General features: G+C 43.3%; 1 protein-coding gene across 3 annotated transcripts in view; it reads left to right on the top strand.

Moving 5' to 3' along the window:
* The window catches only part of GALC (galactosylceramidase), a 58,243-nt gene extending 44,135 nt beyond the window's left edge, over window positions 1-14,108 (top strand). For all 3 annotated transcript variants that reach the window (XM_061611903.1, XM_061611904.1, XM_061611905.1), the window contains 3 exons: window positions 6,522-6,682; window positions 10,151-10,227; window positions 11,290-14,108. In XM_061611903.1, coding sequence (XP_061467887.1) covers window positions 6,522-6,682; window positions 10,151-10,227; window positions 11,290-11,433 — 382 coding nt within the window. In that variant the 3' untranslated portion in view covers window positions 11,434-14,108. The remainder of the gene's footprint in view (window positions 1-6,521; window positions 6,683-10,150; window positions 10,228-11,289) is intronic.
* Window positions 14,109-14,410: the final 302 nt, after the last annotated feature.

Here is a 14,410-nt window from a genome sequence, read left to right as displayed (position 1 = left end):
TCTTTCCCTCCGTGTGTTTTATTCCTCTCCCTTCTAAAAAAAGTTAAAAAAACCAAAAAACAGTTCCTTGTGTCTTTCCCTGGAAGCCACTCTCCGTGGCGAAGAGCAACTAGCCCCTCCCCATGGCTCCTGGGGCCGTTGGCCTCTTCAGGCTCCCTCTCCAGCCGTATTCGCTGCCGTTTCTCCTTGGAGAGCTAGCAACAGCGTCGGCAGCTTTAGCTTGGAGACGGCTTCCCTGGGGCTCAGCATCCAAGCCGGCACCTAGATTTTTTGCGCGCCTTTTGTGAGCGGCTTTCGTTTTCCCTGCTCTATAGCAGTGGGGGGAGCAGATGCACAAACGCAGTGGGGAAGACGGCTGCAGACGCTGCTGGTTTTTAATGCTTCGCCCAGCCTTTTACCAAGACAGCGCAGTTAGTCACCGCCAGCGAGAGTCTTTCCTTCATTAACCCTATAAGTCCCACAGTGTGTGCCTGCGATGGGGAAAGCCACCCACAAGACTAAACACCTCTCAAAGGGGTTGAAACAGCTCCCCCGTGTGCCTGCAAAAGGCACAGCATCAGAACTCCTTCCCACACTGGGATCAAGGCAGTAGCATTCTTCGGGGGATCATGCAGATATGGCGGTGGCCCGCCCCTCTACCATCAGGCACGAGGTGGCTGAAGCTCAGGTTCTGGCGGGCAGGGTTGCTACGGAAGGCAGGTTGCCTGTCCCATATAAGGGAACCTGTGGAGACAATCAAGGTCTTGTCCAACATACTAGGGATCAGAGGGACCTGGAACCCCTGTCTGATGAGGAAGGCAGCCAGTCTCACCCTTCCTTGGGCACTATTTTTTCTACCACCTCCTCTCCCGAGGCCTTTACAGGGTTTTTGGAGGAGCCAATCCCTGTCCAGCAGATCCAAGATGCTGAAGGGCACAGGCTCCACTCATCTCACATTCAGGCTCGCCCTATACAGTTACACCTATCAGCACATTCAATTCAACAACTGAAGGAGCAGCTTAGGGATGCCCTCTTAATGGATCTGGCTAGAGATTTGTCTTCTCAAGCTACATCGGGCCCACAGCCCCCACGGAACCCACCCACAGATCACTTGAGGGCAAATCCACGCCCTTCCCCCAGCCGCACATCTCCAGATCCCTATGTGGCATCTCAAGGCAGGCACCTTCAGCCCCCAGAGCAGGAGCTTATAGACACAACACGGCTTGATTGTCTTGGATGAAGAGGAATGGAATGGGGAGTCGGAATCTGAGATTTTATCTACTAGGATATTTCAAGAGCCTCATTTCCTTCCTCTGCTATGCAAGACGATGGAAGCCCTTACCCTCACCTCTGCAGAGGATTCTCCTACTCCATCCACCTCGAGAGTCTCAGCGGTATGTCCAGATCCAAAACCTAGGTCTAGAGTGTTGAAGCTTCCTTCTCTTCTCCCGAAGGTGCTCAAATCAGAATTCGACATTCCTTTGCAATTCAAAAAATCGGTTTCCTTAGCCAACAAATATTATACGCTGGAACAACCGATCATGGATCAGCTGAAGGTCCCACTCATAGACGTGCCTGTAGTCAATCTGCTAAACCCATCATTGAATCCAAAAGACTCAGATGCGCACCTTAAGGATACCACTGAGCGCAAGATGGACCAGGGGCTTAGAAGGGTGCACGAGGCTAGTGCGCTATCAATCAGGGCAGCAGCAGCCTCCTCGGTGTTTGCTCGAGCCTCCCTTCTTTGGTTGGAAGATCTGCTGGATGGCCCACAGCCAGATGCAGCCCAGGTGCGCAAATCTCTGCTGAAAGTCTCTCAAGCAGTTACCTTCCTGGCAGATGCGTCTATGGATGCCATGCAGTTTGCAGCAAGGTAACTGACGGCAGGGATCTTCACGCGAAGAACCCTTTGGCTTCGACATTGGGAGGCAGACCTGGCAGCTCGTTTGAATCTTGCCTCAGAACCCTACGTAGGAGGCAAATTATTTGGGGACACTGCCCTCGCTAATGTCTTGGAAACTAAGGAAAAGAAAAAGTCCATGCCATCCACCAGAAAAAGGGATGACGGAAGAACCTTTTGTCGCTCATTCCATCCTCATCATGTGTCGCAGTCCTTTTGGGGCTCACGTCCCTTTGGAAGACAGCCGTCCCTTCTGGAACAGACAGTGCAGCCAGCTTAAGTCCCAGCAACACCTTCCGGGTCGATCGGGCTTTGCATCCCAGTCACGTGGAAACGGGTCAGTTCTGACGCCTCCGCCTCGCCGGTGGGAGGCCGTCTCCAACATTTTGCTCACTGATGGAAGGACTTATCCTCCGATCAGTGGGTCCTATGCACCCTTTGATACGGCCTTCGCCTAGAATTTTCTTCCATCCCCCCGGCGAGATTCATTCCATCCCCTCTATCAGCGAATCCACACAAGAGGGGCAAAGTTTTACAGTCAGTTTCACATCTCCTACGCATGGCAGCCATCGAGAAGGTCCCACCAGGAGAGAGATTCCTGGGAAATTACTCTCTGTTCTTCACCGTCGAGAAAAAAGACAGTTCATCCAGGCCGGTGCTAGACCTCAAGGGTCTAAATTGCTTCATAAAATACTGCAAGTTTCGTATGGACACCTTACTTTGGATCAAAGAAGCACTGAGGCTAGGGGACTTCCTCTCTTCTATCTACCTGAAGGAGGCCTACCTTCACATACCAATCTTTTCCCCTCACAGAAGGTACCTTCGCTTCGCGGTGGGACAAGCCCATTATCAATTCAGGGCTATGCCCTTTGGCCTGTCGTCTGCTCCCAGGGCATTCACGAAGATCGTGGTTGCCCTGGTGGCATACCTCAGGACACTGGGGATTCATATTTTTCCTTATCTGGACGATTTTCTGATCCGCTCACCATCGTTGCACAAGGCATGGGAGGACCTCCATGTCACCCTGACCTGTCTAAAGGACCATGGTTTCCTGATCAACGAGGCCAAGAGCCATCTCTTTCCGTCCAGACGCATTACACATTTGGGAGCGACTATAGACTCACAACACGTTGTCCCAAGAAAGGATCAGCAAGATTCGCAAAGTAGCATTGGATGTCCTATTCTCCCCCTCAACGGACCTGATGGAGTTGGCAGCACTTCTGGGTTTGATGGTATCCACCTTCCAAACGACACCATGGGCACATCATCATTCCCACACACTTCAGTGGGCGCTGCTGCCCTTCCAAAATGACATAGCGTCCAGACACCACCGCAGGGTAACTCTGTCGCCACAGGTTTGACAGTCGCTGTTCTGGTGGACCCATGCGCCCAACCTGGAGCAAGGCGTCCCTTTCCAGGATCCACTGCACACCCTGATAACATCGGATGCCAGCCTATCAGGATGGGGAGCCATATGCGATGGGCAGATGATTCAGGGCATGTGGTTGTCTCAGGAATCCACACTGCTGATCAACCTGCTCAAACTACGTGCAGTTCGTCTGGCCCTCAGACACTTCGTGAGCACCAGACGGTTAGGGGCGGTGCTTATCAGAACAGACGACGTGTCAGCCAAATCTTATTTAAACCGTCAGGGGGGCACACGCTCCCTCCATCTTCAGAAGGAAGCCTTTCTCCTCTTCCAGTGGGCGAAGAACAATGTCGACTCAATAGCGGCAGAATATCTCAAGGGGGAGGACAACAGCCAAGCCGACTGGCTCAGTTGGGAGAAGCTGATTCAAGGAGAATGGAGACTTCACCCAGAGGCCTTTCATCAGATAGTGGAATGTTTTGGCCACATTCAGGTAGACCTGTTTGCCACCAGTCACAATCGGCAGGTGAAGAGGTTCTTCTCCCGGTATGCGACACCAGGCACGGAGGGAATAGATGCGTTAATTTCCCGATGGCCTCCAGGCAGACTATATGCCTTTTCTCCAATTCCAGTTATCCCCAGGGTGATCAAAAAACTTCGTGCCGAGAGGTCAGCAGTTCTGTTGGTGGCTCCATGGTGGTCAAGGAGACCTTGGTTTCCAGACCTCCTCGACCTGTTGGTGTAACCACCATGGAAAATTCCAGCAAGAAGGGACCTGCTATCTCAGGGACAGCTCCGCCACCCAGACCCAGAGTTGTTGGCGCTTCATGTATGGAACTTGAACGGAAGAGACTCTTGAAAAAAGGCATCTCTCCCCAAGTATTGGAAACCATGATGGCTTCTAGACGCCCATCCACACTCAGAATATATGAAAGCACATGGAAGACCTTCTCATCCTGGTCAAGGAAGAAAGGAATTCTTCCTCGGAAAGCGGGGGTCAACGAGATCCTGTCTTTTCTGCAAGACGGCTTAACTTTGGGTCTCAGACCTAACACCCTGAGGCGCCAAGTTTCAGCCTTATCGGCAATTCTCTCCAGATCCCCGGATAATCCAATCGGGTCTCACCCTTTCATCAAACATTTCCTCAGGGGAGCAACAATAACAGCGCCACCTACGGTGCATCGCTACCCAACTTGGGACCTACATAAAGTTTTGTCAGCCCTTCAAAGACCTCCATTTGAACCTCTGAGTCAAGGTTCCCTCCGTCTTCTGTTCTTTAAGGTCTTGTTTCTGGTGGCCATTACTTCGGCCCGTAGAGTGTCTGAATTGAATGCCCTGTCTGTCCATAAGAATTTTTGTGTATTTCATAAGGATAGAGTAGTCCTACGTACTGTGCCTTCCTTTCGTCCCAAAGTGTTGTCTACCTTCCATTGCTAGCAAGAGCTGGTATTGCCATCCTTCTGTCCGAATCCTGTCCACCCTTTAGAGAAAGCCTGGCACTCTCTTGACGTGAGAAGTTTATATTTCCAAGTTTATATTTCCAAGACAAAGCCAATTTGGAAAACAGATAATTTGTTTGTCTCCTTTCACCCAACATCCCTGGGGAATAAGGTGACCACGTCTATGCTAGCCAGGTGGATCAAGGCGTGCATATCATTGGCATATGCCTCTCTAAGATTAGCCCGTCCTACCGGAATAGTAGCTCACTCGACCAGGGCAGTGGCCACATCAGCGGCCTTTTCCCATAATGCCCCCTAGCGGAGATTTGTAGGGCAGCCACTTGGTCCACTCCCAATACTTTCATTAAACATTATAAAATAGACTCCTATGCTTCAGCTGAGGCAGCCTTCGGGAGGAGGGTGCTACAGCACGTCCTCACAGATCAATAGTAGCTTCAGCCCAGCAGTATCCCACCCTACATGGGTCAGCTTTGGTATGTCCCACCTGGTATCATCTTTCCATGCACAGGAGAAGAGACATTTGGTCTTACCGTGAAATCGGTCTTCTCTGTGCATGTCAAATATGATATCAGGGCCGCTCCCTATGAGGGCTGGGCTGCCTTTTCAAACACTATTAGACCTTGAGCAGAGAGTGTATGAGTACTGTTGTCTTGTCTTCTTTGTGGTGTTTATTGGTCTTATTCGGATGGGCTTGTCATTGAAAACTGAGCATGGAGCAGGCACAGACCAGGAACAGATCTACAATAAAATGTCAGCAGTACTCTTTTGCCTTCAACCACTAGGTGGAGCTAATTACCCACCTGATATCATCTTTGACATGCACAGAGAAGACCGATTTCACAGTAAGACCAAATGTCTCTTCTGCTCCCATAGACGTATGCTAGGTGAGAAAAGAACCATAGTGGTGGGTTATGTCTTCTGGCAGGGTTGGCACATGTAGCTGGGCTAGTCTGGTAATGTGGAGAAATGGACAATTGGGTTATGCCATGGGGCTGCCTGCTCAGGCAAGGTTGTTGTTCAACTTAGACAAGCTGCAAGTTTTGCCCCTGTAGCTCTTGGGAGATGTTTCCAATGTTTAATCTATAATATGATCTGCTTTGTCTTGGCTGAAAGCTACACTTAGATGGAACATACTATGATTTGGGAACTCGGATATAGAATGTCTCCCAGTGAAGCGTTGTAATATTTAGGATGTAGTATATCATTCTTTTTTTTAAAAAAAGAAAAGAACTTTAAGAAATGTTTGAGATCTCTAATATGGCTTGGGATACCAAGGAGAAGACAGCTATGCAGATCAGACATTGATAATTTTCAGTATCTAGCTAGATAGGAGCTACTGTCTTAGGCCCTGAATAGGCATTAGTATGTGTTACTCAATGATTATTAGTCTGTTCTGTACTTGCTTATTTTGCTGAGAAAAAGCAATCAGGATGAAAGGGGAGCAGTCTGGATCAGGACCGTGGCATGCCAATGGACAGGTTTGATCCTTTCTCGCTGTGCCATTTTCTCCTACCCTCACCTTCAAAGGAGGAAATGGAACCTTTGGGAGCAAATAACAGCTTTTCAAGAGGGGAGTTGGAAAATGATGTGGTGAGGAAAGGTCAGTCCCCATTGTGCCATGGTGCTGATCCAGATTCCCCTCCAGCTGCAATTTCTGAACACAAAACAAGTCCAGGAAGAGATTAATATGTCATATATACAGGTCCTTAGTCAGAGATGTTTACACTTAGAAAGATTTTGAATGACTAATGTCAGAACTGTGACACTTTCCCTCCTTCTCCAGTAATGAGAACAACTTTTGTCTTTTTTTCAGGGTAAACCTAACAATAACCTGCGACATTTATATAGAATCAAATAATGGAGGTGCATTTGTTGCAGGAAGAGTGAACAAAGGTGGGATATATATTAGAGGTGCCAAAGGTGTTTTCTTCTGGGTATTTCCTGATGGTACATACCGAGTCACAGGTGATCTCCGTGAGTATCTTTTCAAATAGGTTTTGCATGTCTAATTTTTTTTTTTTTTTTTTTTCAATAATTTTTATTCAGATTTTCATAAAACATACAAAACAAAATCATAAAACATTCAAAGACAAAAAACAAAATCAAAAATAGTTAAACAAAAAAAAAAAAAAAGAAAAAAAAAACAAAAAAAAAAATAAAGAGTAAAATATTGACTTCCCATTTGTCAAAGATCAAATCAGTTATAAGTCTATAATATATAACAATCCTGTCTCTTAAGTCATATTATAAAATCACTTTCCTCCAGTAGTTATCTTACTTAATCATCAAATCTCATAAACATTACTTTATTCTTTCCACAAAAAGTCAAAGAGAGGTTTCAATTCTTTAAGAAATATATCTATCAATTTTTTTTTCCAGATAAGCATATCGATTAATCCATCTCATTACTAATTATGATAATCTTATTGTCATAACCATAGTCAAAATAAACATTTCAATTAATCCATCACATCAGAATCTGTTAGGTTCAGTAATTTCAGTAGCCATTGTTCTATTATCTCTATTAGTTCCATTTTCCATCTTCCATCTTCAGTAGTCTTGTTAAGTCCAGTAATTTCAATATCCAATCTTCCATTATCAGTATTCCATAATAATCTTGCTGTCAAAGCCATAGTCATATAGTAAGAGTCTGATGGGAATTACCTCTATCCCAAATATTTTCTTGCCATCCATTCTGAATAGGTTGCTGAAATACTGCTGTAAAATCATATCTCTGTTCTTTTTTTCAAAATACACTGGGTCATCTCTTAAAAGTTTTTCCATTGTCACATGGCTGCAGTTAATTCCATAGATTTTCTCTATATTGGGCTCCATCACATCATTCCAGTCCAGAAGATTATCCATGCCATTGATAACTTTATCTCTAGAATCTTCATTAATTTCTTCAGAGATAACATTGAGTTCCAAACAATAGATTTTATTTCTAAAGTCCATAGACTCCAAATCTTGTTCCTGTTCCACGTTGGTTCCAATCTCCGGGATCTCCTCTCTCACAGGGACCCCTATTCCAGTCTCCAGGGTCTCCTCTCTCACAGGGACCCCTGTTCCAATCTCCGGGGTCTCCTCTCTCACAGGGACCCCTTCCAGGGTCACCTCTCTCACAGGGACCCTTATATCTTTAATCTCCTGCTTCATTTTACTCAATTCAATTTTCGTTATCTCAATCTCATCCATTATTTTCTGAAACATAGTTATTTCCAGATTTTCAGCCACTTTCTTAATTGCCATTTTAAAAGAAAAATATAGGAAAACCACTTCTTATTTCAGCAACAATTGGGTTAATACTCCAAACTTGGTGACATCACAGTATAAACAGAGCAGACAGCCTTATCTCTCCAATAGTTAAGTAAACAAAATGCAGTTCCCAGGATCGAAACAATTAATGGCAATCGTCAAGAAACAGATTCGTCAAAATAAAATAGACCAAAAAGAGAGTAGTCTCAAAACAGTATAATATTTTTCAAAATAAAAATCTGGAATAGAAATCCCTCTTCTGTGTATATCTTTAGAATGCAAATCCAGGACAGCTTTTTGCAACAAAAACAGAGATAAGCTATTAATTAGTGCGTAGCAGAGAGAAGTTATGGCTCCCCAGTGAGATGTCAAAAACCGATCAATCTGGCAAATCTCTTTTAAACAGCAACAATTTAAGTCAAGTAAAAGAAAAATATAGAAAGAAGGGTGCTTGCCTGTTAGTGCGTTCTCTCTTAGAAGATAAGATGAACGTTCGCTTTAACAGATAGAGCTTGCTGTTGAAAATCCGTCCCACCTTCGTCGGCTGGACCTCGTCCCATAAATTAATGAGATCTGGTCGTCCCAACAAAAATAGGCTTTGAGGTTAATCTCTTCGTTTCTCCCTACCCGGGAGAAGTTTAATCAGTCAAAAAAAAAAGAAAAAACTGACTGATATATCTGAATAAGCTTCTTTTGAGGCAGGAGCCCGTCTCAAAAGCAGGCACAGGCTAAGTCACCCTTCCCGGAAGTCACATGTCTAATTTTGGTAGTTGCAGTTGGCAGCTTATCCTGCAGTGATGCAGAGTGGTACTTGAGGCTTGGACTGCAAATCCGTTATGCAATATTTTTATTATGTTGCATCATAAATCACATGATTTCTTCTCTTTTTTTCCTGTTTGATATCAAGCCAAGATTATTTTTGTTAGCTTATCAGATAGTAATTATAACTGGCACGGGGCAATCAGTGCTAAAAACTTTTAACCCCCAGCTGTTCTGGATGGTTCTTATTTGCATTGTTAAGTGCTCAAGTGTCAAAGGAATTGCTTTAAAATATTTTGTTTTGTTTAAAAAGCATTTCTAAACCATTTAATATATACGTGTGTGTGTGTGTGTATATATATCCCTAAGTAGTATCCAAAAAAGAACATAAACAGCATTACAAAAACGGATAAAAACAGGAATTCAGAAATAACAGGGTTTGACAAATCATGGGTGGCATTATCCTGATAGTTTTTAAAGCACTCCGATATGAAATTACTGATCTTCTAACGAAAGTGTTTTTATTTATTTAAAAGCATTTCTAATTCTCATCATATTTTAAAATCTCTTAAGTGCTGTACCGCAATGCATCATAAACGCAATTAAATGGTACCATAAAAACAGAGATACAAAAATAACAATAGTATGATGAAAACAGGTAAACAGAAATTCCGTAATAAGAGGTTCAGCCTTATGAGTTGGGTAAGGCCTGGGCAAAAGTATCTGTCTTTACAAGACACCTGAAGCAATTGATGGATGATCCTTCAGGTATGGTAGAGGGAAAGCCATTCCTCAGTGCAGAGGTGGTGGCAGAAAATGGCCAATTTCGGGTCACCACCCTGTAATATTCTATAGGGTGCAGTGCCACGTGTAACACATCAAGACACCTTTTGCTTGGTCAAAAGATGCACTTGTATTCTATGGCTTACAAGGCCATACCTTAAGTATCATTAGTTTGCATGTGTACTTGCAAAGGCAATACTTAATTTAGCTAATAATTCCTCTGTCTAACTGCTGGGTAAAGGATTGAACAACATTGTGAGCCTCATTCCAATATGTATGCATAACAAAGACTGTTTTTTCAATGAAAGGATCGTCCACATGTCCATGTTCCCTAATGCTTACTTAATTAGTCAGTTTTTCCCATGGTGTTGATAGCCATTCATTGATGGAAGGAAGGTTAATCCCTCCCTTATTAAACATCAGTCCATATGAACTGCTGTTTAAAGTAATGGGGAATCATTTCTCTATCTTCAGAAAGAACATTATATTTAACATAACAGGACAGAATAACGACTGAGCCCAAAAGTAAATCATACGTAGTTAGGCTTTCCATCCTTTTATTTGCAATATAGTTCCAACAGCGTATAGTTTTTAGGGCATGTCCAAAATAAAGAAAATGTTCTAAAGTATAATTTTTTTGTGCAGTTGGTAAAGATGTGCTGATGAAAGGGCTGTCTGGTGTGCGGGCGAAAACGTGGCATACCCTCACTCTGATTCTAACGGTAAGCACTGAAGCTGGAGTATAAAATAAGATTAATTTTGACTGATAGCAAGAGATGACATTTAAACTCTAAGAGTTCTAAAATAGCTATAATCCTCAGGAACTCCCTGTGAGAAGCACTACCCTCATAAATATGGATAACCTGAGTCAAAAGGGACAACTCTGTTGAGATGACTTGTCTGCAGTAACAAGTGGAGCCTACAATGAAATGTTGCAGGGTGAAGTGCCTTGGTTCAGGGTTTCAGCCAACCATGCATTATTTTGGGTTACTCCATTCCATGGCCACTGAGCAGCAGTATTGTCCACATTGGGCTGTTTTGCCCCACCCCGCTAGGATTTCTGTACTACTGCAGGTCTTAAGAGTTTCTTCTGCTAGTATCACCATCTTGTATGTAGATGGCGCTGTTTTTGCTACTTAAGGATCCACGCTTGGAGAACCTGCTTGCAGTCAGTATATAGGATTCTGTTGCAGCAAAAAACAGTGGTCTTACGGCACCTTAAAGCCTAACAAATTTGTTATGGCATATTCTTTTGTGGAATACAGCCCACTTCATCAGATACATGAAGTAGTTGGCTAATATCTGTACATCCTGTGAATGGCCATAAGCAGGACCTGAGAGCAACAACAATCTCGCCACAGGCATTCAAGAGGCAGCTGGACAGCCATCTGTCGGGAATGTTTTGATTTGGATTCCTGCATTGAGCAAGGGGTTGGACTTGACTGCATTGAGCAGGGGGTTGGACATATAGCCCACTTCCAACCCTACTATTATGATTCCCAACAGCTGTTATTCCCTCTGACAATGGAGGTAGAACACAGCCACCATTAGTCTAATCCTCTTCTAAAGTCATCCAAGCTGGTGGCCATCACTACTTCTGGGAGTGAATTCCACAGCTTAACTAAAACTGAGTGAGCAGGGAGAAAAGCATTTGGATGTCTTGTACTAAAACTCACTTTAAACTCGGGTGCCTGATTGCTTTGCAGTCCTCATGCTTGACGAGTCAGTCTAGTGAAATTCACATCAGACCCTGCACATTAATGTTTTCCCCTCACTTTTGACAGGGCTCCAGTGCCTCTGGCATGTTAAATGGCTATCCTCTCTGGGAGAACGTCACCACATCTGATCCTGGAAATGGATGGGCAGCTATTGGGACGCACACTTTTGAATTTATACAATTTGACAACTTTCATATTCAGGCCAGCTGAGACAAGTCAGTTCTTGACTCCTTTGAACTAGAGCCAGTTTTAAACTTGATTTTGTTTGTTTTGTAAATGACGTTGGCAGGGAATTTTTGTTTCATTTGCCTATAGCTTTTATTAATGAATTCAGCTTTCTTGTAAAGTGTCAGTGTGTTTGTCCTCCTAACTAGGATTTTATTTCCTGGCAGAAAGCATTCCTTCCAGAAACTCTTCCTCTGTTTTTTATTTTACAAACTGTAAATGGAACTGGAAGGCACTCCTTGTAATTTAATTGGTGGGGACTTTAACCTTTTAGCATTATTTTAATAAATGTGCCACAGAGACCTCAGAAAACTGCTGTTTTCAACACTTTCAGAAGCTATGAAGTCCATTCCTTTCACTAAGATTCATCTTAGAATCAGATAACATGCCTGGTGTGTCTGACTATTATGGAGCACTGTAATTTAAAAGATATCTTGCCTCTCTTGTCTTTTATCCGAGGTGATGGAATAAAGGACTCAATGGATTTAAATACCTTCTTCCAGGAAATGAGAGGTTGCACTCCTAGACTTCTAAAGTCTTAATTCTTCTGTTTTTAATGTAAAACTGGCTGATGGCTGGCTTACTTACGAAGTGCCTTATTTAACTACCTCTGCTGCTAGCAGCAGTATAGCAAACATGCTGGTAGTGCCTGTCATGGTTCTAAGGTTTGATGGCCCTGCAACTTCTATTGCCTCTTTAGCTTCTCTTTTAAGCTTATCTGCTTCTCCAGGTAAACGGACGAGGAAAATAATCTCTAAAAGTGACACTGATGAAGAATCACGGAAACACATTTTCCCCTAGATTCCAATTCACACACAGTCACTTTTAAGAATAATCAAGGTTATTATTATTATTTATTATTTATTACATTTATACCCTGCCTTTCTTTTCATGTTAGAAACCCAAGGTGGCTTACATAGAGTTCCCAGGCGGTCTCCCATCCAGGCACTGACCAGACCTGACCCTGCTTAGCTTCAGCAGGCTGCTGGCCTCAAGTGCCTTCAGACATGTGCCTTCAGGTTGCCAGGTTTGCAGCTAGGCTTGGTTGACACCATTTGTTTGAACCACAATCTCCATATTGGTCAAGTTATACGTTTACCCCAGAAGGAGGAAATAGTTCATACAAGCAGGATCTCCATACAAAACTGGTTTTGACTTCAGTGGTGGCCCCCTGCATTCCCAGTGAAATCCAAGGTGAACTGACCTGAAAGTACGGAATGGTTGTATTGGCTGCTGATCTATGGTGGACAAACTTCAGACTTGCAGGATATAATAGACCAGCAACCTTTGGCCTTCCAGATGTTGCTGAACTACAATTCCCATTAGCCCTAGCCATCATGGCCCATGGCCAGGGATTATAGGAGTTGTAGTTCTGCAATATTTAGAGGGCCAGTGTTCCTCACACCTGTACTAGAACCATGAGTTCCACCAACTTGAACAGTTGTGTGAAACCTTTGGTCCTCCAGATGTTGCTGGGACTGATGGGAATTGTAATTTTGCAACATCTGGAAGCCAAAGGTTCCCTACACCAGAACTAGAGCTTGGCACAAGATAATGGAAGTGTTGGTGGAACCTAATAAATAGTGGCTCAAAAGACAGAGCCAATTAGTCATTGCGCATGACTCTGGTAACCTGCATCTGTGAGTCCAAATCCATATCACAAATAAAGGATGCTAACACAAAACTCTAAAACCAGGCCAACACAGCTTCAGAAAGACTTGATCAATCAGTTAATACTCACATTTTACAGTTGGGAAGCACTGAAGCTGAAAGATTAGCAATTAGCACAAGAAAGGCAGGACATTTTTTTTTTTAAAAAAGACATTAGTTTTTCTTGCTGGTCTACTGCAGACCTCACCCAGCGAACTACTAGTAGATCATGATCTACCTTCTTCATGACCTTTACTCCATTTATCTGGGAGTAAGGCCCATTGAAATCGATGGGACTTGCATCTGGGTAGGCATGGTTAGGATTGTGCTGAAGGTTAAAAATACTTAAGTTTGGCTAACCAGCTACCATATAGACATCCACGTTTTGAGGTTCTGTCCCATCTGTGAGTTTGGATGTTTATGGAGCATCAAAATCAAGCAGGCTCTTTTTAAAGGAAAATATATTTTTCTGCTCCTCTTGACCCATAGACCACAAATAGTGTCTTGCATATTAAAGCCCTATGTTTTAGCAATAAAATAAAGGGGAGCCCTTATGAAGGTTAAGGTGTGTTATCAAAATAGGGTGCATTATGCTAGTACTGATGATGATCAAACCTGCTCTTCAGACCACATTTTTTTAAAAAAGATTAGTTTATATAGCATTTCCTCCCTGACAGCTTTGGTGATAGGCACTGTGGACATAAGGATATGACTGGCTGATGCATTTTTTCCAAAGATTTTTCTTTCCTTTTTGCACTAGGGCAGATGGTTCTATTTTCGCATTGTGTACTAAATGAAGTATAATCAAGAGTTCAGTTTCTTGTTAATTAATGAAACAGTAGACTTAAAGTGGCTGGACTGTGAGTATGCTCAACAGGTTAATGTTTGCTGAATGTTTGACTTTTTCCTGATTCTTAACAAGCCTGCTTTGATATGTCAATGAAAAGCTGATGTACATGACTGACTACCACAAACCCTAATTGTTCAAACTGAAAAATAAATGCTGCTTTAAAACCTTAATCTGTGCACAATACTTTTTTTTAAAAAAAATGTCACTTTTTCTGAGAGATTGGAGGTGAAGTTCCCTCTCTTGACAGTATGGGTTATATTCAGCTAAGTCCTACTTGGGGAAGATCCACTGAAATGAATGAACCTAAGTTAGTCATGCATATTCACTTAAATGAGTCTGAGTAGGGCAGCATTGAATACTTATGTAAAGTGCAAACCATTACAAAGGTGCATTTTCACAGTCTGCTTGACCAATTGCAGTATATACACTTGTAAGAGGATGTGTGTGGCCTACATTTTATAA

Source organism: Rhineura floridana, chromosome 2 (genome assembly GCF_030035675.1).
Source record: "Rhineura floridana isolate rRhiFlo1 chromosome 2, rRhiFlo1.hap2, whole genome shotgun sequence".
NCBI classification, from domain to species: domain Eukaryota; kingdom Metazoa; phylum Chordata; class Lepidosauria; order Squamata; family Rhineuridae; genus Rhineura; species Rhineura floridana.
Note: the sequence above shows the minus strand (reverse complement) of the source record. Positions and strands in the feature narration are given on the sequence as shown.